Source organism: Hyla sarda, chromosome 4 (genome assembly GCF_029499605.1).
Source record: "Hyla sarda isolate aHylSar1 chromosome 4, aHylSar1.hap1, whole genome shotgun sequence".
Classification (NCBI taxonomy): domain Eukaryota; kingdom Metazoa; phylum Chordata; class Amphibia; order Anura; family Hylidae; genus Hyla; species Hyla sarda.
The window spans coordinates 137051151-137079041 of NC_079192.1; the positions used below are offsets into that span (position 1 = coordinate 137051151).

Sequence of the window (27891 nt, forward strand, 5' to 3'; positions counted from 1 at the left end):
GAATAGTGGTCAGCATAAGGACATCCCTCTTATCCTTATACTTGACCAGCAACAGGTTTTCATAGGTAAGGGCACGGGACTCACCCTTAGGAATAGGTGTCTGAATCAAATTCAGATCCGCACGGTCCCACAAGCGGACGGAGAACTGGCGGCAAGGGATGCTAAGAGAGGGATGCTGGTATAAAAGTTGTCCACGTACACGTGGTAACCCTTATCCAGCAATGGGTGCATAAGGTCCCAAACGATTTTCCCGCTAACACCCAGAGTGGGGGAACAATCTGAGGGTTCAATACGGGAATCTCGTCCCTCATACACTCTAAACTTATAGGTGTACCCGGAGGTACTCTCACAAAGTTTATAGAGCTTCAAGCCATACCGTGCCCGCTTCGAGGGAGTATACTGGCGGAAGATGAGTCTCCCCTTAACCCCTTAAGGACCAGGCCATTTTACACCTTAGGACCAGAGCGTTTTTTGCACATCTGATCACTGTCACTTTAAACATTAATAACTCTGGAATGCTTTTAGTTATCAATCTGATTCCGAGATTGTTTTTTCGTGACATATTCTACTTTAATATAGTGGTAACATTTTGTGGCAACTTGCATCCTTTCTTGGTGAAAAATCCCAAAATTTGATGAAAAATTTGAAAATTTTGCATTTTTCTAACTTTGACGCTCTCTGCTTGTAAGGAAAATGGATATTCAAAATATTTTTTTATTTTATTCACATTTCCAATATGTCTACTTTATGTTTGCATCATAAAATTGACGTGTTTTTACTTTTGGAAGACACCAGAGGGCTTCAAAGTTCAGCAGCACTTTTCCAATTTTTCACAAAATTTTGAACCTCGCTTTTTTTCAGAGACCAGTTCAGGTTTGAAGTGGATTTGAAGGGTCTTCATATGAGAAATACCCCACAAATGACCCCATTATAAAAACTACACCCCCCAAAGTATTCAAAATGACAGTGTTTTAACCCTTTAGGTGTTTCACAGGAATAGCAGCAAAGTGAAGGAGAAAATTCACAATCTTTATTTTTTACACTCGCATGTTCTTGTAAACCCAATTTTTGAATTTTTACAAGGGGTAAAAGGAGAAAATGTATACTTATATTTGTAGCCCAATTTCTCTCGAGTAAGCACATACCTCATATGTCTATGTAAAGTGTTCGGCGGGCGCAGTAGAGGGCTCAGAAGCGAAGGAGCGACAAGGGGATTTTGGAGAGTACGTTTTTCAGAAATGGTTTTTGGGGGGCATGTTGCATTTAGGAAGCCCCTATGGTGCCAGAACAGCAAAAATAACCCACATGGCATACCATTTTGGAAACTAGACCCCTTGGGGAACGTAACAAGGAATAAAGTGAGCCTTAATATCCCACAGGTGTTTCACGACTTTTGCATATATAAAAAAAATTAAAAAAAATTTCACTAAAATGTGTGTTTCCCCCCAAATTTCACATTTTTGCAAGGGTTAATAGCAGAAAATACCCCCCAAAATTTGTAACCCCATCTCTTCTGAGTATGGAGGTACCCCATAAGTGGACCTGAAGTGCACTACGGGCGAACTACAATGCTCAGAAGAGGAGGAGCACCATTGAGCTTTTGGAAAGAGAATTCGTTTGGAATGGTAGTCAGGGGCCATGTGCATTTACAAAGCCCCCCGTGGTGCCAGAACAGTGGACCCCCCCCCCCCCCCCCACATGTGACCTCATTTTGGAAACTACACCCCTCACAGAATTTAATAAGTGGTGCAGTGAGCATTTACACCCCACTGGCGTTTGACAGATCTTTGGGACAGTGGGCTGTGCAAATGGAAAATTACATTTTTCATTTTCACGGATCACTGTTCCAAAAATCTGTCAGACACCTGTGGGGCGTAAATGCTCACTGCGCCCCTTATTATATTATATGAGGGGTGTAGTTTCCAAAATGGGGTCACATATGGGGGGGGGTCCATTGTTCTGGTACCATGGGGGCTTTGTAAACACAAGTGGCCTTCAATTCCGGACAAATTATCTCTTCAAAATCCCAATGGTTCTCCTTCTCTTCTGAGCATTGTAGTGCACCCATAGAGCACTTTACATCCACATATGGGGTATGCGCTTACTCAGAAGAAATTGGGTTACAAATTTTGGGGGGCTTTTTTTTATTTTCCCTTGTGAAAATGAAAAATTTAGGGTGACACCAGCATTTTAGTGAAAAAAATTTTTTTTTTTTCATTTTCCCATCCAACTTTAATGAAAATTTGTCAAACACCTGTGGGGTGTTCAGGCTCACTATACCCCTTGTTACATTCCGTGAGGGGTGTCGTTTCCAAAATGGGGTCACATGTCTGTATTTATTGTTTTATGTTTATGTCAGAACCACTGTAAAATCAGCCACCCCTGTGCAAATCACCAATTTAGGCCTCAAATGTACATGGTGCGCTCTCACTCCTGAGCCTTGTTGTGCGTCCGCAGAGCATTTTACGCCCACATATGGGGTATCTCCGTACTCAGGAGAAATTGCGTTACAAATTTTGGGGGTCTTTTTTTCCTTTTACCTCCCGTGAAAATAAAAAGTAAAGGACAACACCAGCATGTTAGTGTAAAAAAAAAATTTTTTTTACACTAACAGGCTGGTGTAGACCCCAACTTTTCTTTTTCATAAGGGGTAAAAGGAAAAAAAGCCCCCAAAATTAGTAACGCAATTTCTCCCGAGTACGGAGATACCCCATATGTGGCACTAAACTGTTTCCTTGAAATACGACAGGGCTCCGAAGTGAGAGAGCGCCATGCGCATTTGAGGACTAAATTAGAGATTGCACAGGGGTGGACATAGGGGTATTCTACGCCAGTGATTCCCAAACAGGGTGCCTCCAGCTGTTGCAAAACTCCCAGCATGCCTGGACAGTCAGTGGCTGTCCGGAAATGCTGGGAGTTGTTGTTTTGCAACAGCTGGAGGCTCTGTTTTGGAAACACTGCCGTACAATACGTTTTTTATTTTTTATTAGGGGGACAGTGTAAGGGGGTGTATATGTTGTGTTTTACTCTTTATTATGTGTAAGTGTAGTGTAGTGTTTTTAGGGTACATTCACACTGGCGGGTTTACAGTGAATTTACCGCTAGGAGTTTGCGCTGCGGTGAAAAATTTGCCACAGCCCAAACTTGAAGCAGAAAACTTACTGTAAACCCGCCAGTGTGAATGTACCCTGTACGTTCACATGGGGGGGCAAACCTCCAGCTGTTTCAAAACTACAACTCCCAGCATGTACTGACAGACCGTGCATGCTGGGAGTTGTACTTTTGCAACAGCTGGAGGCACACTGGTTGGAAAACCTTCAGTTAGGTTCTGTTACCTAACTCAGTATTTTCCAACCAGTGTGCCTCCAGCTGTTGCAAAACTTCAACTCCCAGCATGTACTGATCGCCGAAAGGCGCTGGGAGATGTAGTTGTGCAACAGCTGGAGGGATTGCAACTACAACTCCCAGCATGCTGAGACAGCCGTTTGCTGTTTAGGCTTGCTGGGAGTTGCAGTTTTGCAACATCTGTAGAGCTATAGTTTAGAGACCACTGCATAGTGGTCTCCAAACTGTGGACCGCCAGATGTTGCAAAACTACAACTCCCAGCATACTGCTGTCTGGGCAAGCTGGGAGCTGTAGTTTTGCAAGATCTGGAGGTGCACAGTATAGAGATCACTTTGCAGTGGTCTCAAACTGTAGACCTCCAGCTGTTGCAAAACTGCAACTCCCAGCAAGCCTAAACAGCTCTCTGGGCATGCTGGGAGTTGTAGTTTTGCAACATCTGGAGGGTTACTAAGTAACTCACCGGCTTCCGTTGGATCCAGGGAGCTGCGTCGCGGTCCTCTTCTTCCGCCGATCGTCGCCCGCTGCCGCCGCTGATAGTCGCCGCTGCCGTCGCCGATGGGTAAGTGGATCTTCGGCGCCGGTTCCTGTCGGTTTCCCCGTCCTGCCCCGCCTATTGTGGGTGGGCAGGACGGGGAAACCGAAAGTAAACCCCTCCGCCCCCGATCTGCTATTGGTGGTCGCGTCTAGACCACCAATAGCAGAGATAGGAGGGGTGGCAACCCTGCCACCTCACTCCTATCGCTACAGGGGGATCGTGGGTGTCTAGGACACCCGCGATCCCCCTTCTATTCCGGGTCACCGGGTCACCATAGACCCGTATGACCCGGAATCGGCGCAAATCGCAAGTGTGAATTCACTTGCGATTTGCGCTGATCGCCGACATGGGGGGGTCTAATGACCCCCCTGGGCATTTGCGTGGGGTGCCTGCTGATAGATATCAGCAGTCACCCCGGCGCGATCCCCGCCCGGCGCGCGGCGGGGACCGAAATTCCCACGGGCGTACAGGTACGCCCTTGGTCCTTAAGTATCAGGGAGCAAAGGCGTACCTGTACGCCCTTGGTCCTTAAGGGGTTAAAACTGATAAGAGATTCATCAACCGAGAGCTACCTAAGCGGTACGTAGGCCTCCAAAAATTTGGCCCCAAAAGTGATCGATGACCGGCCTCACTTTGTGAAGCCGGTCATAGATGGGATCACCTCGAGGTGGAGGGGTGTGTGTGTGTGGGGCTGCAGAGTGTGTAGTGAGTGCTTGGTGTAACTATGTATAACGGTGTGTGATTAGTAATCACTCACCGTTATATGGGGGGGGGAACACGCTGCGGCCCCACAAAAAAAGGGGGGGCAAATCACAGCACCCTGACCCCCTAATAGGGCCCGGGTCACGCTAAAGAAAAATGTGGCGTACTCTTGAGCCCTATTAGGGGGTCAGGGGGGGGGGGGTTTAAAACTTTTTTTTTTTTTTTACTTTATTACATGGATTTCCCTACCTTTCCCTCTGGTGGATTCAGTCCCTGATCTACGGGATCTTCGGGTCTCCTGAGGTGATCCGATGGGTGCAGAGGGGGTTCCCTGGCTCCTCTTGCAGCTCTGACCGCTGCCTGAACCCAGCTAATGGCCAGCTAACCGGCGCGTGGCAGGGACCGGAATTCCCACAGGCGTACAGGTACGCCCTGGGTCCTCAAGACCCAGGTGTCAGGGCGTATCCATACGCTCTGGGTCCTGTACGGGTTAAAGTACCATGACCAATGACGCGTTTCGGAGGTGGCACCCTCCTTCCTCAGATTGACATCATGCCAATCTGAGGAAGGAGGGTGCCACCTCCGAAACACATCATTGGTGTGCTAAATAAACAAAGTACCTCTAATGCTACATTTGGATCTGGATCTTATTTATATTGGAAATCCAAACAGCGCCTGATGCATGGGTCAATTTTTTCCATTATCCATTACACTTAACAGGACTGGACTCTTCATCCCTGTGACCCTTCTGGCTTCGCAGTTCACCTCCATCTTAACTACTACCACTATACCTCGATTCAGGGGTCATAAGCGCATTTTTACTTCAGTAAGGTGAGCGGCCATCCGCAAGGCTGGTGCAATCCAGCCACTCCTTCAGTCCCACCCCATTGTCTTGGGTAAAACACGAGGCGCGGTCCCTCTCTTTTTGTCTTTTTCTAAAAGGTACTGTTTTCACTACAAGTAGAGAGCTTCAAAGTTCGAAAAATGCTAATTTTTCTATTTTTTCATCAAATTTTGGAATTTTTCACCAAGAAATTATGCAAGTATCGATTAAATTTCACCACTAACATAAAAGGAGAATATGTCACGAAAAAACTATCTCTGAATCAGAAAGAAAGGTAAAAGCATCCCAGAGTTATTAAAGGGGTATTCCAGGAAAAAAAAATTTTTTATATATCAACTGGCTCCTGAAAATTAAACAGATTAGTAAATTACTTCTATTAAAAAATCTTAATCCTTTCAGTACTTATGAGCTTCTGAAGTTAAGGTTGTTCTTTTCTGTCTAAGTGCTCTCTGATGACACGTGTCTCGGGAAACGCCCAGTTTAGAAGAGGTTTGTTATGGGGATTTGCTTCTAAACTGGGCGTTTTCCGAGACACGTGTAATCAGAGAGCACTTAGACAGAAAAGAACAACCTTAACTTCAGAAGCTCATAAGTACTGAAAGGATTAAGATTTTTTAATAGAAGTAATTTACTAATCTGTTTAACTTTCAGGAGCCAGTTCATATATATATATATATATATATATATATATATATATATATATATATATATATATATAAAAAGTTTTTTCCTGGATAACCCCTTTAATGCTTAATTTGACAGTGGTCAGATGTGCAACAAACGCTCTGGTCCTTAAGGCCAAAATGGGCCTGGGCGTTAAGGACCCAGTCCTTTTTCACCTAAAAAGGGTACTCCGGCGCTTAGACATCTTATCCCCTATACAAAGGATAATGGATAAGATGCCTGGGGACCCCCGTGATCTTGCACGCAGCACCCCAGTAAAAATCAGTCCCCGTCTGATTACTGGCGACCACAGGGCCGGTGGCGTGTGACGTCACGCCTCCGCCCCCGTGTGACATCACGCTCCGCCCCTCAATGCAAGCCTATGGGAGGGGGCGTCACGGCTGTCACGCCCCCTCCCATAGGCTTGCATTGAGGGGCGGAGCGTGACGTCACACGGGGACGGAGGCGTGACGTCACATGCCGCCGGCCCTGTGGTCGCCGGTAATCAGACCCGGAGCGAACATGCTCCGTGGACTGATTTTTACTGGGGTGCTGTGTGCAAGATCACAGGGGTCCCCAGCGGCGGGACCCCTGCGATCAGGCATCTTATCCCCTATTCCTTGGATAGGGGATAAGATGTCTAAGCACCGGAGTACCCCTTTAAAAGGACCCAGGCATTTTTTGCACTTTTGACCACAGTTACTTTAACCCCTTAACTACTCAGACCATTTGGGCCTTAACCTCTTAAGGACCATGGATGTGTATACAAGTCCAATGGCCGTTAATGGGGTATGACGCGAGCTCCCAACTCGAGTCTGCGTCATAACGGCTAGCCCCCAGCTGATTCCTGTAGCTGGAGGCTGGCGTTAATAGCAGACATGCGGCGATCACTGCGGCCGGCTATAAACCCTTTAGATCGCCTCTGTCAAAGCTGACAGTGGCATCTAAAGGTGCCTTTATTCCATCCCTGGTGGTCCAGTTTAGATCATCCCCTTTTCCTAAATTTCATATAAAAAACATATAAACATAATAAAAATAAACATGTGGTATTGCGTAGTGCCTAAATGTCCGAACCATAAAAATATATTGTTAATTAAACTGCACTGTCAATGGCGTACACGCAAAAAATTTCCAAAGTCCAAAATAGCGTATTTTTTGGTCACTTTTTCTACCATTAAAAAAAGGAAAAAAAAGCGATCAAAAAGTCAGATCAAAACAAATTAAAACTTCAGATCATGGCGCAAAAAATGAGCCCTCATACCAACTCGTTTCGCCGTAGATTTTTGGGTAAAATGACTGATGTCATTACAAAGTAGAATTGGTGGCGCAAAAAATAAGCCCTCATGTGGATTTTTAGGTGCAAAATTGAAAGGGTTATGATTTTTAAAAGGTAAGAAGGAAATAACGGAAGTACAAAAACAGTCTCAATTTTATTTTTACGTTTCCATTTTTTCCTCCTTCCCTTTAAAAATCATAACTCCATATTTCCATCCACAGACTAGTATGAGGGCTTGTTTTTTGCGCAACCAGTTGTCCTTTGTAATGACATTCCTCATTTACCATAAGATGTATGGTGCAACAAAAAAAAAACTATTTGTGTGGGGAAATTGATATGAAAACCACAATTTTTCAAATTTTGGAAGGTTTCGTTTTCATGCTGTACACTTTACTGTAAAATAGACATGTTTTCTTTATTCTGTGGGTCAGTATAATTAAAATGATACCCATGATTACATACTTTTCTACTATTATACCGCTTAAAAAGAATTGCAAACTTTTTAACCAAATTAGTGCGTTTAAAATCCCTCATTTTGCTGACCTATAACTTTGTCATTTTTCCATATAAGCGGTGGTATGAGGGCTCATTTTTTGCACCACGATCTGTAACTTTTTTAGATACCACATTTGCATATATATATAAAACTTTTAATACTTTTAATTTTAATAGTTTGCATATTTACGCACGTGGCGATACCAAATATGTTTATTTTTAAAAAAATTTGGGGGTAAAATGGGGAAAAACTGACAATTAAAATTTTTATTGGGGGAGGGGATTTTTCACATTTTTCTTACTTTTATTTTTAAACTTTAATAGTGCCCATAGGGAACTATTTATAGCAATCATTTGATTGCTAATACTGTTCAGTGCTATGCACAGGGTATAGCACTGATCAGTGTTATCGGCCATCTTCTGCTCTGGTCTGCTTGATCTCAGACAAGAGCAGAAGACGCAGAGAGACGGACGTCGAGAGACGGATCGGATCGCCGTGGCAGCACTGCGGGTGGTGCGATCGTCCACATTAAGTGCCGCACTTCTGCAGATGACGTGATCTGTATCACGGCTGTTGGCCATTATCGGCAGGTCCCTGGCTGCTCCGATTCTCGCGGTTAAGTATAGGACGTTAATGTACATCCTGGTGCGTTAAGTACCACCTCACCAGGACGTACATTTACGTCCTGCATCGTTAAGGGGTTAAGCCTTAATAACTCTGGGATGCTTTTTCTTTTCATTCCGATTCAGAGATTGCATTTCTTGACATATTCTACTTTATGTTAGTGGTAAAATTTTGTCGATACTTGCATCATTTCTTGGTGAAAAGTTCCAAAATTTTATGAAAAATTTGAAAATACGTTGCATTTTTTTTTACTTTGAAACTATCTGCTTATAAGGAAAATGGACATCCCAAATAAATTACATATTGATTCCCATTTGTGATCGGGGCTACACATTCAAGCTCGGATTACAATGGTACATACCTACCTGTTTAGTAGGACATTTAAACTTAACATAACGGTCAGATTTGTGCCCAATGACCTTGACGGAGGGCATGCCTTTAGTGGGCATACCCTGTAATAGATGAATGAAGAAAAAAAGGGGAGGGTTGGGAGGGTACCGCAAACGTTACGAACGCCCGTCCAGTAAGAGGCAGGGGCAATATATACACCAGCCCCCACTCAAGAACCCTTAACGTCCCGCCTATACATCCAGAGGGATGGAGACACTTTGCCTAATACATCAGGGCAAGGGTGAAACAAATAACATGTCAGGACTAATGCCACTCAGCTTCAGCTATTTCGTGGCAAAAATAGAACTGTTAGCAAGATGAGACACAACCACCACTACCCAACTGACCTTTGGAATGAACAACCATCCATGTATCGTAAAGTTATTGCTCTGAAGCGGTGTCAGTAACGGTAACCTGCGTGAAGCCTCCCCATGCAGACGTGGCAGGCATAACAGGAAAAACAACCACCTATGTGTCATAATGCTATTACTCTGAAGATATGTCCGTAACAACAGCTACACAGAGCACCCCCCTGAAGACATGGCAGGCATAATGGGAAAACATAACAAAGAAGCAGGAAAATAATCGGCAACTCACCGCAGCCAGCTGAGTAAATCTTCTTTTATTTCATACTCACAAATGTATTACATGGGAAGGGGGTAGTGGGGGGACACAGAATGGCGACCAAGCTCCGTTTCGCACGATGATCGTGCTTCCTCCGGCCATAATGGGAAAACAACCTCTTATGAGTCGAAATGTTATTGTTCTGAAGATGTATCAGTACCAATAACCTGTGTGGTGCCTCCCCTGCAGGCATAATGGGAAAACAACCCCTTATGAGTCTAAATGTTATTGTTCTTAAGACGTGTCAGTAACAATCTGTGTGTTGCCTCCCCCTGCAGACATAGCAGACATAACAGGTAAACAACCACCTATGTGTTGTAATGTTATTGCTCTGAAGATGTGTCAGTAAAAACCGTTACGCAGTGCATCCCCTGCAGACGTGGCAGGTATAATGGGTATACAACCGCCTAGGTGTCATGATGTTAGTGTTCTCAAGATGTGTGAGTAACAAAAACTGTGCAGTGTATCCCCCTAAGTGTTGTGATGTTGTTGCCCTGAAAATGTGTCAGTAACAACGCATGTGCATATGAAGGTAAAACAACAGCCTATGTGTCACGACGGTGTAGCTCTGAAGACATGTCAGTAATAACTGTGCAGTGCAATCCCCTGAAAATGTGGCAGATATGTTGAGAAGACAACCAATATGTCATGATGTAATTTTTTACAGAAAGCGTGTCTACAACACTAACATATTGTGTGCCCTATGGACAAAAGGATTAAACGGTAGAGGCTGAATATAACCTTTTAAGATACAAGTGCTAATATGTGACCGTAGTGGTGACTTCGTGACTAAATGTGGTACAACTATCAAACTAACTAAAGTGACCAAACAGCTACAGGAGCGAATGCCGGTATAACGGCAAAGCAGCATGCACGTGATATGAACTTTTACATGCGAGGTAAACTAATCTTTGCGTAGTACTGGTCCAATCCTAGCATGAATGAGACTGACTCGATAGCATACGTGATGTGATTGGTGTTGCTGATGAACGAAAGACTCCGCTGTACTAGTAGTAAATGTCATAACTTCTACTGAAACTAACGGACATAATAACCCACCTATAAACATATGTGATTTCAACGTGTCTGACATATATGTGAGGTGACGACTATAGTCGTGTAAGGATGCTATTAGACGTATGGATGTTATACAAGTGTCAAAAGTATGCTGGTGTCGATGTTGGTGTATAAAATTGTCCATGCACAGTAAATAATCGTGGACTTATGAGTGATATGTAAGCTAAGAACCTAAGTACCATATACAACTGTTTATGACTGCGCAATATGTATAAACAAATCTATCATAACTTATAGTATAGTATTAAATTGTATGCATGCCCGGAATAAAAGCAATGCAATTTGCACCGAATGATAACCGTATAAATGCTATAGTGTATGTCCCGTATGCAGACATGGCCTGTAAGCCTATATGTGCGTGAGAACATGTGAATGATGTGAATGAATATACCGTATACAAAGATATGCGCAGGCGTGAGAGCTATGGTAGCCTGTACAGCATAAATGTAATCATGTGAGCAACGTAAACCAGAAACGCCACGCATATATGCACAAATTTTAAAACTATGAACAACATGCATGAAATGCACTGTATCACTTCAATGCTAGACCTAATGCATTAACTGTATAAGTGCTGCAAGACTATGCAGCATGACTGGAGAGAAATGCTATGTAGTCACAATAATAACGCTATGGCATGTTTGTAGTGTAAAATACTGTGCCGTAGTTGCTACTTACTGGAAACGTTATGAATCACAAGACGCTAAAAGTGCAAGTACTGTAACCTTCTACAAACGTATGTTCAGTGTAAAGAAATACAAGCGTGCACTAACATATGCGCAGCAAGCAACTACCAGCGTGTGAACAGTATAACTACAACAGTGAACCAAGCAAACCACTAGTGTAAAAAAAGAGTGTAAAAGGTACAAGCGCATGCTTGGTACAAGCGTGTGTGCAGTAACCAACTACTAGCATTTGTACAACATGACAACTACTATAGTAAACAACCACTAGCGTATGCACAGTATAAACAGTACTAGCATATATACTATATAAATGGTACAGGCCTATGCAGTAATCAATTACTAGTGTATGTACCATGACTACTACAGTGATAACTACTAGCGTAAACACAGTACAATTGGTACTTGCGTACGTACAGTGTAAATAGTACAAGCGTATGTGCAGTGACCAACTACTAGCGTATGTACGACATAACTACTACGGTAAACTACTAGTGTATGTACAGTATAAATAGTACCAGCTTTTTTACAGCTACCAACTACTAGCATAAATACCGTGAAACCATGGTAGTAGAACAACGACTAGCATATGTACAGTATAGATGGTACAACGTGTGGGCCATAAACAACTACTAGCATGTGTATGGTATAAATGGTACTAGCATATGTACGACATGGGGTACTATTTTTTACAGAAACTATGAGATTAAGTGCGGTAACTATGAGCACATGTACGATACAGCTATGAAGCGTGTATTATGTATCAATGATTACAGCATAAAAAAGTGTGACAATTTATAGTGTATGTATGATACTAGTCATCATTACTTAAAGTGACCATACCGCCTGCGTAACAGACTTTGTACAGCATGTAGCATTAAAATTCAGTACAGAAAATGAACACATGAAAATGAATGAAAGCATCTATTACAACAGCCTTTACTACCGCACCCCAGCAGTAGTAGCTGACAGCGAGGCTCTGGTGTGATACTGCATCTGTTAGGAACCAGATAGAAACATGTGCCAGTTACTAAAGAGATCTCCGCGATAGGTATATGCTGGAGTCTCCCAGCAGTCACAATAAACACGGACTCGTCACTATGCATGTGGTCACAGGACACTTAGCAGCCAATCACGCTAGAGGGCGGGAACTGGCCGGACGAGGTCAGGAACTGTGCCCGGAATAACGCAGCACCTGCTCTTCGCCAGGACTTGCAGGCCGCTCGTCCACAGCCTCAGCCGAACCCAGCCCTGCCAGGAAGAGACTGCAGCTATCACCAACGCTGCAACAACAGGTTGTAGGAAGTTATCCCCTCACGCTCACTACAGATGATGGCTATGACTTACTAGCTTCACTGCCTGTGTCAAACCAGTCATTGACTGACTCAGCAACGAAAGATATGTTATTACTCCTGTGCACCACCTTCCTTCAGGACATTCATACTCTCGTGCAGCCCATGCAAAAGGAAATGTGTGACCTGGGAGGTAGAATAGATCACCTGGAAAATAAAATTTGGGGACTTTTTAGAATTGCATAACTCCCTCTTAGACCATCACTATGAGGCTGAAGATGCTATTGCAGCCTTAGGCTAGGTTCAGACTACGGAATTTCCGACAGAAATTCAGTCGTAAAATTTTCTTCAGAAATTCCGCTTTCTAAAATGTCTAGTGTAGTGAATGGGTTTCCGTTCACAAATTCACACTTCGGAATTTGTGAAGCGGAAAATCCGCTTTGAAAATCTGCTTAGAAATTTCCGCCTGAAGAAAGGCGGTGCTCTTTCTTCAGGCGGAAATCCATGCGGAACACATTGCAGTCTATTGGAGATTGCAGCGTCCGAGCGGTCCTAGCACCGACTGATTCAGCAGACGCTGGCCGCACTCGGAATCTCCGGGCAGAAGATTTCTGCCCGGAGATTCCGTAGTCTGAACCTAGCCTTACAGATCAAAGGGGCAGACTTGGAAGACTGCAGTCGCTGCAACAACATCAAGCTAAGAGGAATATGTTCATTCCCTCCTCAAAACGGTACTGCTGGACTTCCGGATCCGGCGCGCACATGTAAGCAGGGAAGAGGCGAACCTCCTCCCTGCTGCCGGCACTTACCTGTTATTTTTCCCAGCGCAGAGGGTCACATCGGAGTCCGCTCCACCCAGGGACATCGGGTAAGCCACCGGTGAATGGAGCGGTACCTGCAACGGACAGCGCAGCTGCCGCTCTCCTCCTCACAGCCCTGGCCGGCGCAGCTGCCCACGAACCCAAAGATGGTGCCCGTGCTGCCAGAGGCCCCTGCTCACCCTGGCAGCCAGCACACGCTGGAAGGGGTACAGGCTTCGGTCCCGGCAGGTCCCTGCAAGACCCCCCACACTGTTACCCCCCCCCGGAAAGTAAGGGGCCTTCTTCTTCTGCTGCAGCCAACGCAGCCTGCAGTGTCTCAGCTCCAGCCCCCACCTCCCTTACATCAGCACCCCAGCCCACAGCTCCACAGCCTGAGGCACCCTTCTCACCACAGCAGCTATGTTCTCTTTCAGCTGCCAGTGGCCAAACGCATTGGTCCTAATGTGCAAAAAAATACTCGAGGACATAGTGCGCAATTCTCTCCAGCAACTATAACCCGAAGTAACGTCTCATGCAACGAGACTGGATTAAGTGGAACACAGAGTCCAGGCTAGGGAAGATGTGGATGCTGTTTTGTAATCTAAAGTACGCAGTGCAGAGGTATACTTGATCAGAATGAGTGAAAAATTGGAGGATCTTGAAAATCGTTCTTGACGCAATAATTTACGTATGGTTGGAGTGAAAGAGGACATTGCTTTTCCAAAGCTGCAGTCGTTCTGTGCGTGTGGAACAGGCCAATCACATTGGCCCTACTCCAGAAAGGCAACATGGCTCTTCCCAAGCTTTGACTGCGAGACCGTGCCAGGTCATATTTAAACTTATGGACTTTAATGACAAGGTGGACTTACTAAGGGCCTACAGGAGATGCTCTCAGCCTCTCATTATCAAGGGCATGAAACTCTTGCTTTTTGAGGACTACTCTGTTGAAGTGGCAAAAGTTCAGTGTGCACCTCCCTGTATCATGCCCATCGCAAGTTCCAACTACAGTATCCTGCGACACTGAAGCGGATGTGACAATTGTATAAATGGATGTTTATATGGATGGATGTATATGAAGAGGATGGGACTATTTCTACGTACTCTACCCCGGCTGCAGCCACTGCTGCCCTGGGCTCTATGGATTCCTCATCTCAACGTACACCACGTCACAGAGGCAACACGGCGGTGCGATCCCGCTCGCCACTACTGGACCGACGTTCCCAGACCCGCACACAAGATCGCCAAGGGTCACCGCAGAGAGATCGCCGCAAGAGACAGTGTTCACCGAGACGGAGGGGCAGCTATGATCGGTCCCCTTCACCGGACTGATTCTCCCAGCTGCGACATTACGGTAGTATCCTTTCTGTTTGTTTGTTCATTTGTTTGATAACGTGCTAATATCTTTACCTATGGGGGTATTGCTCTTATAGTCCATATCTCAGCAATTGCATTCATAGTTATTGTCAAATTTATCTTTCATTCTCTCTGTGCACTATAGGAACTTCCATCAGCCGGGGGCGGGTGGAGGGCCTTAGCCTTGGGGAACCTTATATGTGCGAAAAAAGGGAGTCCCGTTCCCAAGTCTCGGGGAGGGCTAGCCTCCTATTGCAACCCGAGGGGTTATTTTATGTTATGATTGTTTTTGGTTTAACTCTCATTCACTTATATCACTGTCTTTCTGTGCCCTTCAAGTATATATGTTACCTAGTGTGGGACATAGCCACCTTACCATCTCAGTCCAAGATGCTTCCCCTCCCGCTCTCCACGCCTTACTCTACCTCACATGCCATCTCCTACGCACCTCACTCCAAATGTCTTAACACAAATTTCATCCTGTTCTTCGCCAGTGCCCACATTTACTCACACTCTCTCAGGCTTATTTCCCTGGATACATATGTACATTATGATCACCATAGTTACCTGGAATGTGAAAGGGCTTAAATCCCCTCACAAGCGTCGTATGGTCCTACGACATCTCAAACGCCTTAAACCTAATATCGCATTATTGCAGGAAACCCACTTGTCCCTAGGAGACTTTGCCCGCATGCAACAACAATGGGTGGGTCAAGTATACGGTTCGCCAGCTCTGGAGGGTAGGGCGGGGGTCCTTACTCTTGTATACAAAGCTTTCTCTTATAATTTTCTCTCCCATGTGGCAGATGATGAAGGGAGGGTCTCCCATCTACTTCTGGATCACCGGGGGGAACAATATAGTATTCACAATGTCTACGCCCCTAATGATACAAATACTAAGTTTTTCCACACCCTGTCACGGTCTCTTCAGGGGGTGAGGGCTCATCTCATGGTTATAGGTGGCGATCTCAATCCGGTGCATGACACGTTAGTCGACAGAAGGAACGCCGCAAACTCGGCACTGGTAGTCAGGTCACAAGACAGGGTCCTCCCAGCCTTCCTGAAAGAGACGGGATATCTGGCACATGAGAAATCCGGATTCCCGCGACTTCATGTACTACTCTAGTGTCCACCAGGCATCAACCCACGCCCATGACTCAACCGGCCCTTTTGTCACTAGATGCCAAAAAGGCTTTTGACAATGTTAATTGGGCGTGGCTTGATTTGGTGCTGGACAGATTTGGTATCACAGGGGCATTCTGGACTTATTTATAGGGTATATACTCTTCCCCTAGGGCCAGGATACACACGCCAGGGATCTTGTCTTCTCCCTTCACTCTTTTCAAGGGGACCAGACAAGGCTGTCCCCTGTCACCACTCCTTTTCGATCTGGTGTTGGAGCCTCTGGCTCAGCCCATTTTACTTTCCTCAGCATATTGCGGGTTACCAGTGGGGTTGGAAACGGTCAAATTAGCAATGTTTGCTGATGATGTGTTCATTTTTCTCAGCAATCCCACGACGGCGTTACCTACCCTACTTGAGGACTTGCAGTCTTACGGGGCTTTCTCGGGTTATAAAATTAACATAGATAAAACCGAACTGTTACCTATAGGTAGGTCCCCCCCGCAATGGCTTCCAGACATAGCTCACTTGGGTCTCAAGGTTGCGACCACAGCAATCACCTATCTAGGCATACATATAGGCACAACCTCGGATTCATTATACTCTTTAAATTATCCCCCTTTATTCTCTAAAATTCGTACAGAGCTGCATAAATGGCATAATCTTCCATTATCGTTCCTGGGTCGTTGTCACCTCATAAAAATGGTGAGCTTCTCCCACTTACTCTATCCATTACAAACTCTGCCTTTACTATTGAAACATGCTGATGTTCGTTCACTGAATTCGGCTTTTACTTCTTTTACATAGGCGGGCAAGCGACCCCGTATAGCTTTACAAAAATTAATGCTCGGCAAACTGGTGGGAGGTCTAAATTTCCCAAATATTAGAGGGTATAATCTAGTCTGTCTTTTCCGTTACATCGTGGATTGGATCCATGGCTCCTCATACTATGATAATGTTCCCCTAGAAAAAGCAATGGCGGCACCGTGGAACCTAACAGCGTTTTTGCACACCTCATATTCCCTCTTACCACCCCAAGTCAAACGCTCTACATTACTCCGTGACACGATAGTTACATGGAAAGAAATTTGAAAGTTATTCCAGTTGCCCTTCCTCTCCAAACACATGCCCCTTACTGATCACCCGAAACTCCCCGGAGACATTGGTTTTCCTAGACAATCTTTATGGCGGGACAGGGGTCTTCTTGTATTGGGAGATCTCATGGATGTCTCTGCTAGGAAATGGTGCTCTACCAGGGCGATCATGGATCGCTTTGACCTTCCCTCCTTACACACAATGGCGGTCAACCAGATTCTTTCCTTTTGCCATGGGAGATTGCGGGATCTTAACAGGGAGGCCCCAACTGACGCATTTGATGGTATTCTGAGCACGACACCTCGTAGGACATCCATCTCCGACCTGTATCGGGCGTTGAGGGACCGTTTCCTGAAAGTGGATCTGGACTCTCTTTTCGATGCATGGCGAACGTGGATACCAGACGAGAACATTTCACAATGCATTCTCCAGGGCTGGCTCACTGTACGTAACTGCATAATTAATGAACGCTGACGTGAGACCTACTTTAAATTAGCACACAAGGCTCTATATGGTTTCAATATCTTACCCACCCCACACTTCCCTGACAGAATCACGGCTTGCCCAAATTGCTCTCAACCTCTATCAAACATGTAGCATGGAGTCTGGACGTGCCCGATGACTAATACTTATTGGATCTCTGTACTTGATCATATACGGACACACTGGGATATAGTTGTTCCTCTGACACCTCAGGCTGTCCTATTCCACCAGCTAAGACCTCCTGAGGCGGAGCCGGGGGGCTCGGTCCCACCCAGGGTTCCGTCAATCATTCACATTGTTTTACATATAGCGCTTAGATGCCTGTTTCACTCCTGGATATCTCGTACACCCCCTGATATTTCCTTTCTGGTCTCTCAGCTAAAACTATATTGTGGGATAGACAGACTAGACACAGAACGCCATAAGACTACAGGCACTAAGAAATTCTTTGCTAAATGGAAATCTTTTATAGTCAACCACTACTCAAAATCTGAGATTAGGGATCTTTTCAGGCCATTCTGCTTGACGGAGTAGTATAACATGGCATCCCTACATGATACCCTGGGTGCGCTGCGCCTCCCGAACGAGCCCGTCACTGCAGCTCTTTGCTTTTGAGGGTTTCTGGGTCACTTGCTACTGAGTGTCATAACTGGAGAAATTGTGGACTCTTTACCTTACCTTTCTTTGTTGGCTGGTGCACATGTATGGGACTCTGTGGCTTATGGGTGGGATGGGGCTCGAGATGAGTACGTGCACGTCTTTATCTCACGGACTTTGATGGGGAACTATGACTGTTTCTTGTCGCTCTGCGAAGTGTCCACACTACTATGTTGCTTAATTGTTTCATGTTTTCTTTATTGTTATTTTCAGAAATTGTTTAATAAAAATATATAAAAAAAAATAAAAAAAACGGTACTGCCCACTTGCACACCTCAAGAGTTGGTTGTGGACAGGGCTCATCGAGTTCCAAGACCGAAACACCTGGACGACACAGTCCCAAGAGACATCTTGGCTCGGGTGCACTTCTACCACATTAATGAACAACTTCTGGAACTTGCCAGATGCAAAAATGGACTGCCTGCACCATATCATCGAGTTTCCTTATATGCAGATCTGTCAGCTGTGACACTCCAAGCAAGGCGGGCTCTCACTCCGTTCGTCTCTGCTCTCAGGTCGGCTAAAGTACCGTATCGTTGGAGTTTCCCCACCCGTCTCCTGGTCAAGAAGGATGGAAAAATTCATGTTATAAGGTCCTTACCAGAGGGAGAATGTCTTCTGACCACCAGGAACATTGCACTAGCGGATCTAGATGACTCTCTCAAAGCTTTCAGAGCGGACCGAGCTCCCAAAGATTGGGAAGTGGTTTGAATTAAACAGTGACATTTCTTCTTACAGCTCTGGTTGACGGGCACTGGTGTGTTGCCTGTTCCCCTTAGCCTTAGAGTGGACTCTACCCCAACTCAGTGATGGATGGTGTCTGGCTACAGCCATCCATGTGTGTTAATGTCACTGTCATGTGGTTGTTTATGTTATTTAGTTTGGTTTATGTTCATCACAATGTCACTATTCAAGGTTTACGGAGCAAATACTATGATAATAGGACAGGCACATGCTGGCTGGGAGGTGTGTCCTGTCCCCCCATGTTACTAAGCATGCTATATGTATTTGCAGACATTTCTTACTTTCCAAGATAGTCATATCTATATTGAGATTAAATGTGAATGGGCTCAACACCCCATATAAATGGTCACAACTGTGGAGAGAGGCGAGATCTTTAACCCCTTAATGACTGTAGTGAATATATATGAGGATATCATTTTTAGGAAAATATGGTGGATAATATCTGGCTCCTGGCTGTCTGGGACCCTGTTTGAAATGGATATATCCTCTGATTATTTTCCTTTGTCTGTATACCCCCTGTACTGTTTTGTATTCTGTTGGTGGTTACGTTACATATCCCTTGACACCTAGCTGTGAGGAGCCTCAAGACAGCTTGTTTGCTGATTGGGTTAATCGCGCATATCCTGCCAGTTGGTAAACAAACGGTTTACATGTTACCTATAGTGAAATATGTCCCAGTTTTAGAAATATGTTTTTCAATCTGTGTTTGAGAGGAGGTTGGGAGGCGGGATGATGTGGGCTGATCTAAGAAGAAGCTGGAGAACTCCCCTGCTGCACCCATAAAAGTGGTGGGCCCATCCCATCTAGTTGTTACACGTTTGGGGCCCATTCTGAATGGACTTGTGCCTTTATTTTATTCCTTGGCCCCAGGACGGATTAGGACTTTACTCCACAACGTTAAGTATGGAACTTTTCTGATTTTTATCCCCTTTTATTTTATATAACTGTTTTGCACATTTTGTATGTCTATTTCTTTAACCATTTTTGTAACTAAGTACTGTACCTTTTATGTACATTAAAGCCATAACTTTAATGCGTAGCCTTGTATTCTCTAACGAAACTATAGCCCTATAGCCTTATATAGATGTATAAGTGTATGTGTGGCTCATGCCGTTACCATAGTTTTGGTGTCAGAGTGCATAGTGTGAGAATCTGTGCATGATTGGAGGCGTTCTATCGGCCTACTGATAGATGGTGGCAGCGTATTTGTGTGTGGGCGTGTAGACTGGTTTTGGGGTGTTTGTAACTAATTTTTAGGGCCTATTGTGATAAGTGTGAGTGAAAGTGAGTGTGGAAACAGCGTACCCCTTTACTGTCACAGCCGAGGTCACGTGTGCAGGGAAGACACGGGGACCTACACACAGTGTGTGTTTAAGCTGGCTCACTGGCTCATAAGGGAACAGAGCGTGCTCAGGGGAGCCAAGAGTGAACGTACCATGGTGGCAGCTTAGAGGTAGAAGATTAGAGTAGATATTCTGCTGGGTTTTGTGTTCTTTTAGTCTACTCACTCTTTTCCGGTACGTGACAATGACCAAGCCCATTTTCACCTTAAGGACCAGGCCAATTTAATTTTAGCGTTTTTGTTTTTCCTCCTGGCCTTCTAAAATCCATAACTCTTTTATATTTCCATCTACAGACCCATATAAGGGCTTGTTTTTTGCGTGACCAATTGTACTTTGTAATGAAACCTCTCATTTTACCATAAAATGTACGGTGAACCCCCCGAAAAAAATTAGATATTTGAAAAAGGTGTTGAGGGTGGCCCGCCGCTCCCCTTGGGGATCTTTACTCATTTGTGGGGACTTTAACACCATCGCAGATTCCACCCTAGACTCTACTTCCACTTCCCGCTATCCTTCTTCAACTCTAGCTTCTCTTTTCTTTGAGGAAGATATGAATGATATCTGGAGGGTCCACCACACTACATACCATTGCTACACCTTCCTTTCTACAGTACATAACTCCTACTAGCATAGACATGTTTCTGATAGATAGGTCTCTGCTGTCCCTCTCTACCTCCTCTACTATAGAACCAATCAAGTGGTCAGACGAGGCAGCTGTCACGCTCCACCTTACAGACACTTCAAAAGGAGAATCTAGAAACATCTGAGTACTATTCAAACTAAAAGTGATACACCACTTGCAAGACATATGAGGATGATACAGAGTACCAACATGTTTGACATCGAACTTTGGGGTGTATGCCAAAAAAGTCTTGGCCAACGTAAGGGTAATCTGGACAGACTTTTATTACAAGAAGAGTCCAAATGGATATATAAATTATGTACCAGAAGTCCCTATGGTTTAAATGAAGGATTCTCTTTTGGAGCCTTCATTTAGGTTGTTTTTTTATTTCTATCCGGTGTTGTTATTGATCCAACAATTTTCTTTATTTCTAAAGCTAATGAAATGTGATAATAATAAGTGGTCTGATTGCCCGTGTGCACACATTGGATGCTTGTATATAAAAATAAAAATGTAATTCCTTTTTTTCGGGAGATAAGAATAATTGTATATGTAATTTAAAAATATATATTGAGGTATGAAACAGCATATAATGTGGAGCACAGGTTGCTGTTGTGCGTAAAAATGCTAATTATTCCTATCATCATTCATGGGGTTCTCAGTTGTGAACACAACCATATATTCAACTGAGTTTTTCCCCCCCTTGGTCAGTATAAATACAATCTGACTGTCTAAAACAATTAAATGTGATGCCTAATTTCTCTATAAAAAGAATTAATGGAAACTACAAACCAGATTTACTATGTCTTTAATACTTGCCTTTTATTTAACTAATGGGGGTTAAAATATTAGACATATTACCAATATTAAGTTACCATCTAATAAATAAGAAACAAACAATGTGATATTGGTGATGCTGAGACCTTGATTTATTTACTATGCGGCATCTTCATTAATGGTTGAGCATGTAGCTTAACCTCTTCTAAATGCCGTGATAAGTGCATTGTTATGGTCTGGTCTGGATCATTTCTAAGTTGACGCGCATGCGCGAGAGGTCTGCACCATAGAAGATATGACGGCGCGGCATATGAGTGTGTGCGCATGCGTGGAACTACATAAATATCACATGATCTTTAACAGGAAGTGCACAGATATACCGCGCCTTGCGCTGATCATAATCCTGGTCCGGATACAATTGTCTGACATAGTGACTCGGTTATAAGGTAAGCTCCCATTGGCGATATTGGCTCACATCCATCTAAGACCGAATAGGATTGGTTGATTAATCAAGGGGAGGATCCCAGAATGTTATAAAAAGAGCCTCCTTTCTCTGTACATGGTCATATGTCTCATAGCCCCTGAAGACATGGTTGGTACCTAGAAACATGTAATGGAGACATAGTTCTGTGATTTTAACTTCAGCCTTGGTCCCCTTACAAAACGTACTGCAGACGTTAATATATTTACCGTTACTCCACTGTGCTGGTGTTTTTACTACACCTTTTTGGACCTTTTAATTATATTGAATAAAAGCAATGTTTTAATATTTGCACTAAAATAAGAAGGGGAATATTTTGTTTGGGGTTTTATACCCAGTCACCTTTTGGTGACTGGGATTTGGTGATTTGTTGTATATAAACTCCTCCCCACTCTGGGCGTTTTTGGTATCTACTTTTCTCCGTGAGCATTCACACCCCACTGGCGTTTGACAGATCTTTGGAACAGTGGACTGAGCAAATGAAAAATTGCATTTTTCATTTTCACAGACCACTGTTCCAAAAATCTGTCAGACATCTGTGGGGCTTAAATACTCACTGTACCCTTTATTACATTCCGTGAAGGGTGTAGTTTCCAAAATGGGGTCACATGCTGGGGGGGGGGGGGGTGTCCATTGTTCTGGCACTATGGGGGCTTTGTAAACACACGTGGCAAGTTTCTCGCCAAAAGCCCAATGGCGTTCCCTCTCTTTTGAGCATTGTAGTTCGCCCGCAGAGCACTTTACATCCACATACGGGGTATTTTCTTACAATTTGTGTGGGGCTTTTTTCTTATTTTCCCTTGTAAAAATGAAAAATTTAGGGTAACACTAGCATTTTAGTAAAAAACATTTTTTTTCTCATTTTCCCATCCAAGTTTAACAAAAATTCGTCAAACACCTGTGGGGTGTTAAGGCACACTATACCCCTTGTTACGTTCCATGAGGGGTGTAATTTCCAAAAATGGGTCACATGTGGGTATTTATTTTTATGTCAGAACTGCTCAAAAATCAGCCACCCCTGTGCAAATGACCAATTTAAGCCTCAAATGTACATAGTGCGCTCTCACTCCTGAGCCTTGTTGTGCGCCCGCAGAGCATTTTAGGCCCACATATGGGGTATTTCCATGCTCAGGAGAAATTGTGTTACAAATTTTGGCAGTCTTCTTTTCCATTTTATTCTTGTGAAAATAAAAAGTATGGGGCAACACCAGAATGATAATGTAACATTTTTAATTTTTTTTGTACACTAACAGGCTGGTGTAGACCCCAACTTTTCCTTTTCATAAGAGGTAAAAGGAAAAAAAAAGCCCCCCAAAATTTGCAACGCAATTACTCCAGAGTACGGAAATACCCCATATGTGGCCCTAAACTGTTTTCTTGAAATAAGACAGGGCTCCGAAGTGAGAGAGCGCCATGCACATTTGTGGACTAAATAAGAGATTGCATAGGGGTGGACATAGGGGATTCTATGCCAGTGATTCCCAAACAGGGTGCCTCCAGCTGTTGCTAAACTCCCAGCATGCCTGGACAGTCAGCGGCTGTCCGGAAATGCTGGCAGTTGTGGTTCTGCAAAAGTTGGAGGCTCTGTTTTGGAAACACTGCCGGACGATACGTTTTTCATTTCTATCGGGGGGGGGGGGGGGGCAGCCCCGACCCCCCTTATTTTCGGGTCACCGGAGACCCATATGACCCGGAGTCGCTGCAGATCACCGGTCTGAATTGACTGTGAAACAGTTGAGTTTGAGAGACAGCTGCAAAGTGAGGTGCACGCTGCCACACAATTCACCCCACTGTAACTTGCGCTCACAGTAGATCTCAGGAATTCACTCAAAACTTTGGTCTAGACAACATGTCAAAAGTTGATCTACATAGATGTTCTAATCATTTTCAATTACTCCCTATTTCACAAAACACATATAATGGCAAACAAGGGCACAGAGTATTAATCCAAACATATAAGTAGGGTGAACTATCCCTCTTGTTTACTTGCAAGTAAAGAAGAAAAAAAAACATGGATAAGAATATTGTGGTTTAGAAAAAAGTGACATATTGGACATTATTTGTAAACTATGATCCACATCTTATTTCAACAAAGCAATTTTCAGATAAAAATAATGTCTGCAGGAAAAACAAAATATGAATGCTCATTTTGCTTTTTTATTTTTAATATAACTGATGGTTAGGACCATGTGACAAAATATGTTTCTTTTAAATTTGAACCTGTCAGAAAAGTTGGCACAATAGCTCCCAGAAATCATATAAATAATGGAATATAAAATTGTTATACATGTTTTGCAGATAGGTTGTTAAGAAGGTTAAAATTTAGATTATAGAGAATTTCAAGTTTCAAAAACGTAATAATGGCAGGAAAAATACTTACAAATAAGTTGGATTTGTATTGCATAGGTGCAGAATATGAGAGTCAAAAGGTTGAACAGCTGCTAGAATATCTTGCTCAACAGCCATTGGAAGAACTGCATATCCACAGTAGTCAATGTGCTCCCCTGTAACACAAATAAGAAGTCTAGATTTGCCAACATTAACCCCTTAAGGACCAAGCCCATTTTCACCTTAAGGACCAGAGCATTTTTTGCACATCTAACCACTGGTTTTACTTATGAATTTGATTCCAAAATAGTTTTATTGTGATATATTCTACTGACGCACTGACCTTGAGTTAATGTACAAAAAATTCAGTAGTGCCTCATTCATGTGGTCAGGGATAAGATAACAACAGTCTGCTGCTCTCACCCCTTTTTTCCGTGTTCCCGAGGGAGACAGACAACGAAGGCAATGTGGAGAGTACAAAAAGATGGGAGGGGTTTTGAGAGCGATACGGTTTCTCGGCGGGAGTCAAAGGAATCTCGGCCAGGACTACACAAGATTGTATTTGTGGACCTGAGAAACGCCTTGTCCTGTTTTACTTTATGACTTCTTTTTTCAATAAAAGGTAGTCCTGCGTAAGTGCTGGCTCATATCTCTGTTTCATTTGACTCCCGCCGAGATACAGTAGCGCACTCAAAAAAAAACATATCTTTTTCCACAGTGTAAGGAAAATAGACATCCCAAATAAATTATATATTGATTCACATATATAATATGTCTACTTTATGGTTGCATCATAAAGTTTACATGTTTTTACTTTTTGAAGACATCAAAGGGCTTCAAAGTCTAAATTTTTTACACTAACATGTTCTTATAGACCCAGTTTTGGAATTTTTACAAGAGGTAAAAAGGAGAAAAGCCCCTGCATCAAAATGTGTAACCCAATTTCTCTTGAGTAAGGAAATATCTCATATGTGAACGTAAAGTACACTAGAGGGCTCAGAAGCGACAATGGGATTTTGGAGAGTGAATTTTGCTGAAATGGTTTTTGGGGGGCATGTCACATTTAGGAAGCCCCTATGGTGCCAGAACAGGAAAAAAAAAAAACACATGGCATAATATGTGGAAACTACACCCCTCATGACACGTAACAAGGGGTACAGTGAGCCATAACACCTCCCAAGTCGGACGTGTAAATTAAATGAAAAAAAAAAATTTCTCACTAAAATGCATTTTTCCCCCAAATTTACCATTTTTACAAGAGTATAAACAGGAAAGAACAGTGTATGCAGATCAATTTTCAAAAAAATATCCAACATTTTTATTAACATGAATGCAAAGAAAACATACATTTAAAATAACTTTAAAAATGTATATATATGTATGTGAGCCAGAATACAACTCAGCAGCCAAGGAGGCAAAAGAAGGACAGTCTGGTTGCTATAGTAAGTATAGGTACAACATAATGTAAAAGGGACACCACAACAAAAAGCCCAATATAACAACCAAATAAAGTGGGGAGAAGGAGTAAAAAATTACCCACAGTGCAAAAGTGCTATGTAAATATAAGGTGTCCCAGTAACTCAAGATATGGAGCCATACAGAAAAACAACCTGCCCAGCACAAGTACCAGTGTATGAATAGAAGTATAATTACCAAGTGGACCAAATAACTGTGTGTGCCAGACCTCTATCACCCAACATTTAACCACGTAAGGCTTCTTCCGGGGCGTAATCTAGGTGGGTGGGTGGCTGAATTATATATATGAAGTAAGCCAATCAAAAGCTTAAGACAATTCATGGGGTCAAACAAGGTATAATTAGCAGGCGCCTATGATAACTCATGATCCGTACCCGAGTAGGAGGAACGGGTACTGTCACATGCGGTGGTGTGGTGAACAGCACAGCTGCACTATGCAAATGCAATGCTGAGCATAGTATGCGCATTCGTATGGTTTATAGGACGTCCCTCCGAGAGTGAAAAACACCATCAGGGCGTCAGAACTACGTGCGACGTCTAGGTCATTTGACCCCTGACGGCAACCGGAAGTGACGCAGAGCTCACGAAGTCATGAAGACTTGAGCGGAGTACATATGACCCTGACGTCGAACATAGTTCTGACGCCCTGATTGTGTTTTTCACTGTCAGAGGGACGTCCTATTAACGATACGCATGCGCATACTATGCACAGCGTTTTGTTTGCATAGTGCGGCTGCGCTGTTCCCCACACCACAGCATGTGACGGTACCCGCTCCTCCTACTCAGGTACGGATCATGAGTTATCACAGGTGCCTTGGCCAGCTAATTATATTTTGTTTGACCCCATGACTTGTCTTAAGCTTTTGATTGGCTTACTTCATATATATAATGCAGCCACCAACCCACCTAGATTACGCCCTGGAAGAAGCCATAAGTGGTGAAACGTTGGGTGATAGAGGTCTGGCACACACAGTTATTTGGTCCACTTGATAATTATACTTATATTCATACACTGGTACTTGTGCTGGACAGGTTGTTTTTCTGTATGGCTCCATATCTTGAGTTACTGAGACACCTTATATTTACATAGCACTTTTGCACTGTTGGTCATTGTGTTTACTCCTTCTCCCCACTTTATTTGGTTGTTATATTGGGCTTTTTGTAATGGGGTCCCTTTTATATTATGTTGTAGCTATACTTACTATAGCAACTTATACCTACCAGACTGTCCTTCTTCTTTTGCCTCTGTAGCTGTTGAGTTGTATTCCGGCTCACACATTTTTACAAAGGGAGTAAATGCCCCCCAAAAGGTGTAACCCCATTTCTTCTATTACCAATTGGAACAGCATTTTAGAGAAAACTTATTTTTTCATTTACACATCCAACTTTAAAGAAAAGTCGTCAAACACCTGTGGGGTGTTAACCCCTTAAGGACCCAGCAATTTTCAATGTAGGACCCGGCCATTTTTTGCACATCTGACCACTGTCAGTTTAGGCATTAATAACTCTGGGATGCTTTTACCTTACATTCTGATTCAGAGATTGTTTTTTCGTGACATATTCAACTTTATGTTAGTGGTAAAATTTTGTCGATACTTGCATAATTTCTTAGTGAAAAATTACAAAATTTGCTGAAAATGTTTTTAAATTTTGCATTTTTTTTTTTACTTTGAAGCTCTCTGCTTATAAGGAAAATTAATATTCCAAATAAATGATATATATTGATTCACATATACAATATGTCTAATTTATGTTGGCATCATAAAGTTGACATGTTTTTACTTTTGGAAGACATCAAGAGGGCTTAAAAGTATAGCAAAAATTTTTTCTAAATCGACATTTTTCAGGGACCAGTTCAGTTCTGAAGTGGATTTGAAGAGTCTTCTTATTAGAAATACCCCATAAATGACCCCATTATAAAAACACACCCCTCAAAGAATTCAAAATGACATTCAAAAGGTTTGTTAACCCTTTAGGTATTTTACAGGAATAGCAGCAAATTGAAGGAAAAAATTCAAAATCTTCATTTTTTACACTGGCGTGTTCTTGTAGACCCAG

General features: G+C 43.3%; 1 protein-coding gene across 8 annotated transcripts in view; it reads right to left on the reverse strand.

The window, feature by feature from the left end:
- The window catches only part of GALK2 (galactokinase 2), a 626364-nt gene that overhangs the window by 471790 nt on the left and 126683 nt on the right, over positions 1-27891 (reverse strand). For all 8 annotated transcript variants that reach the window (XM_056572234.1, XM_056572231.1, XM_056572232.1 and 5 more), the window contains one exon: positions 24410-24533. In XM_056572234.1, coding sequence (XP_056428209.1) covers positions 24410-24533 — 124 coding nt within the window. The remainder of the gene's footprint in view (positions 1-24409; positions 24534-27891) is intronic.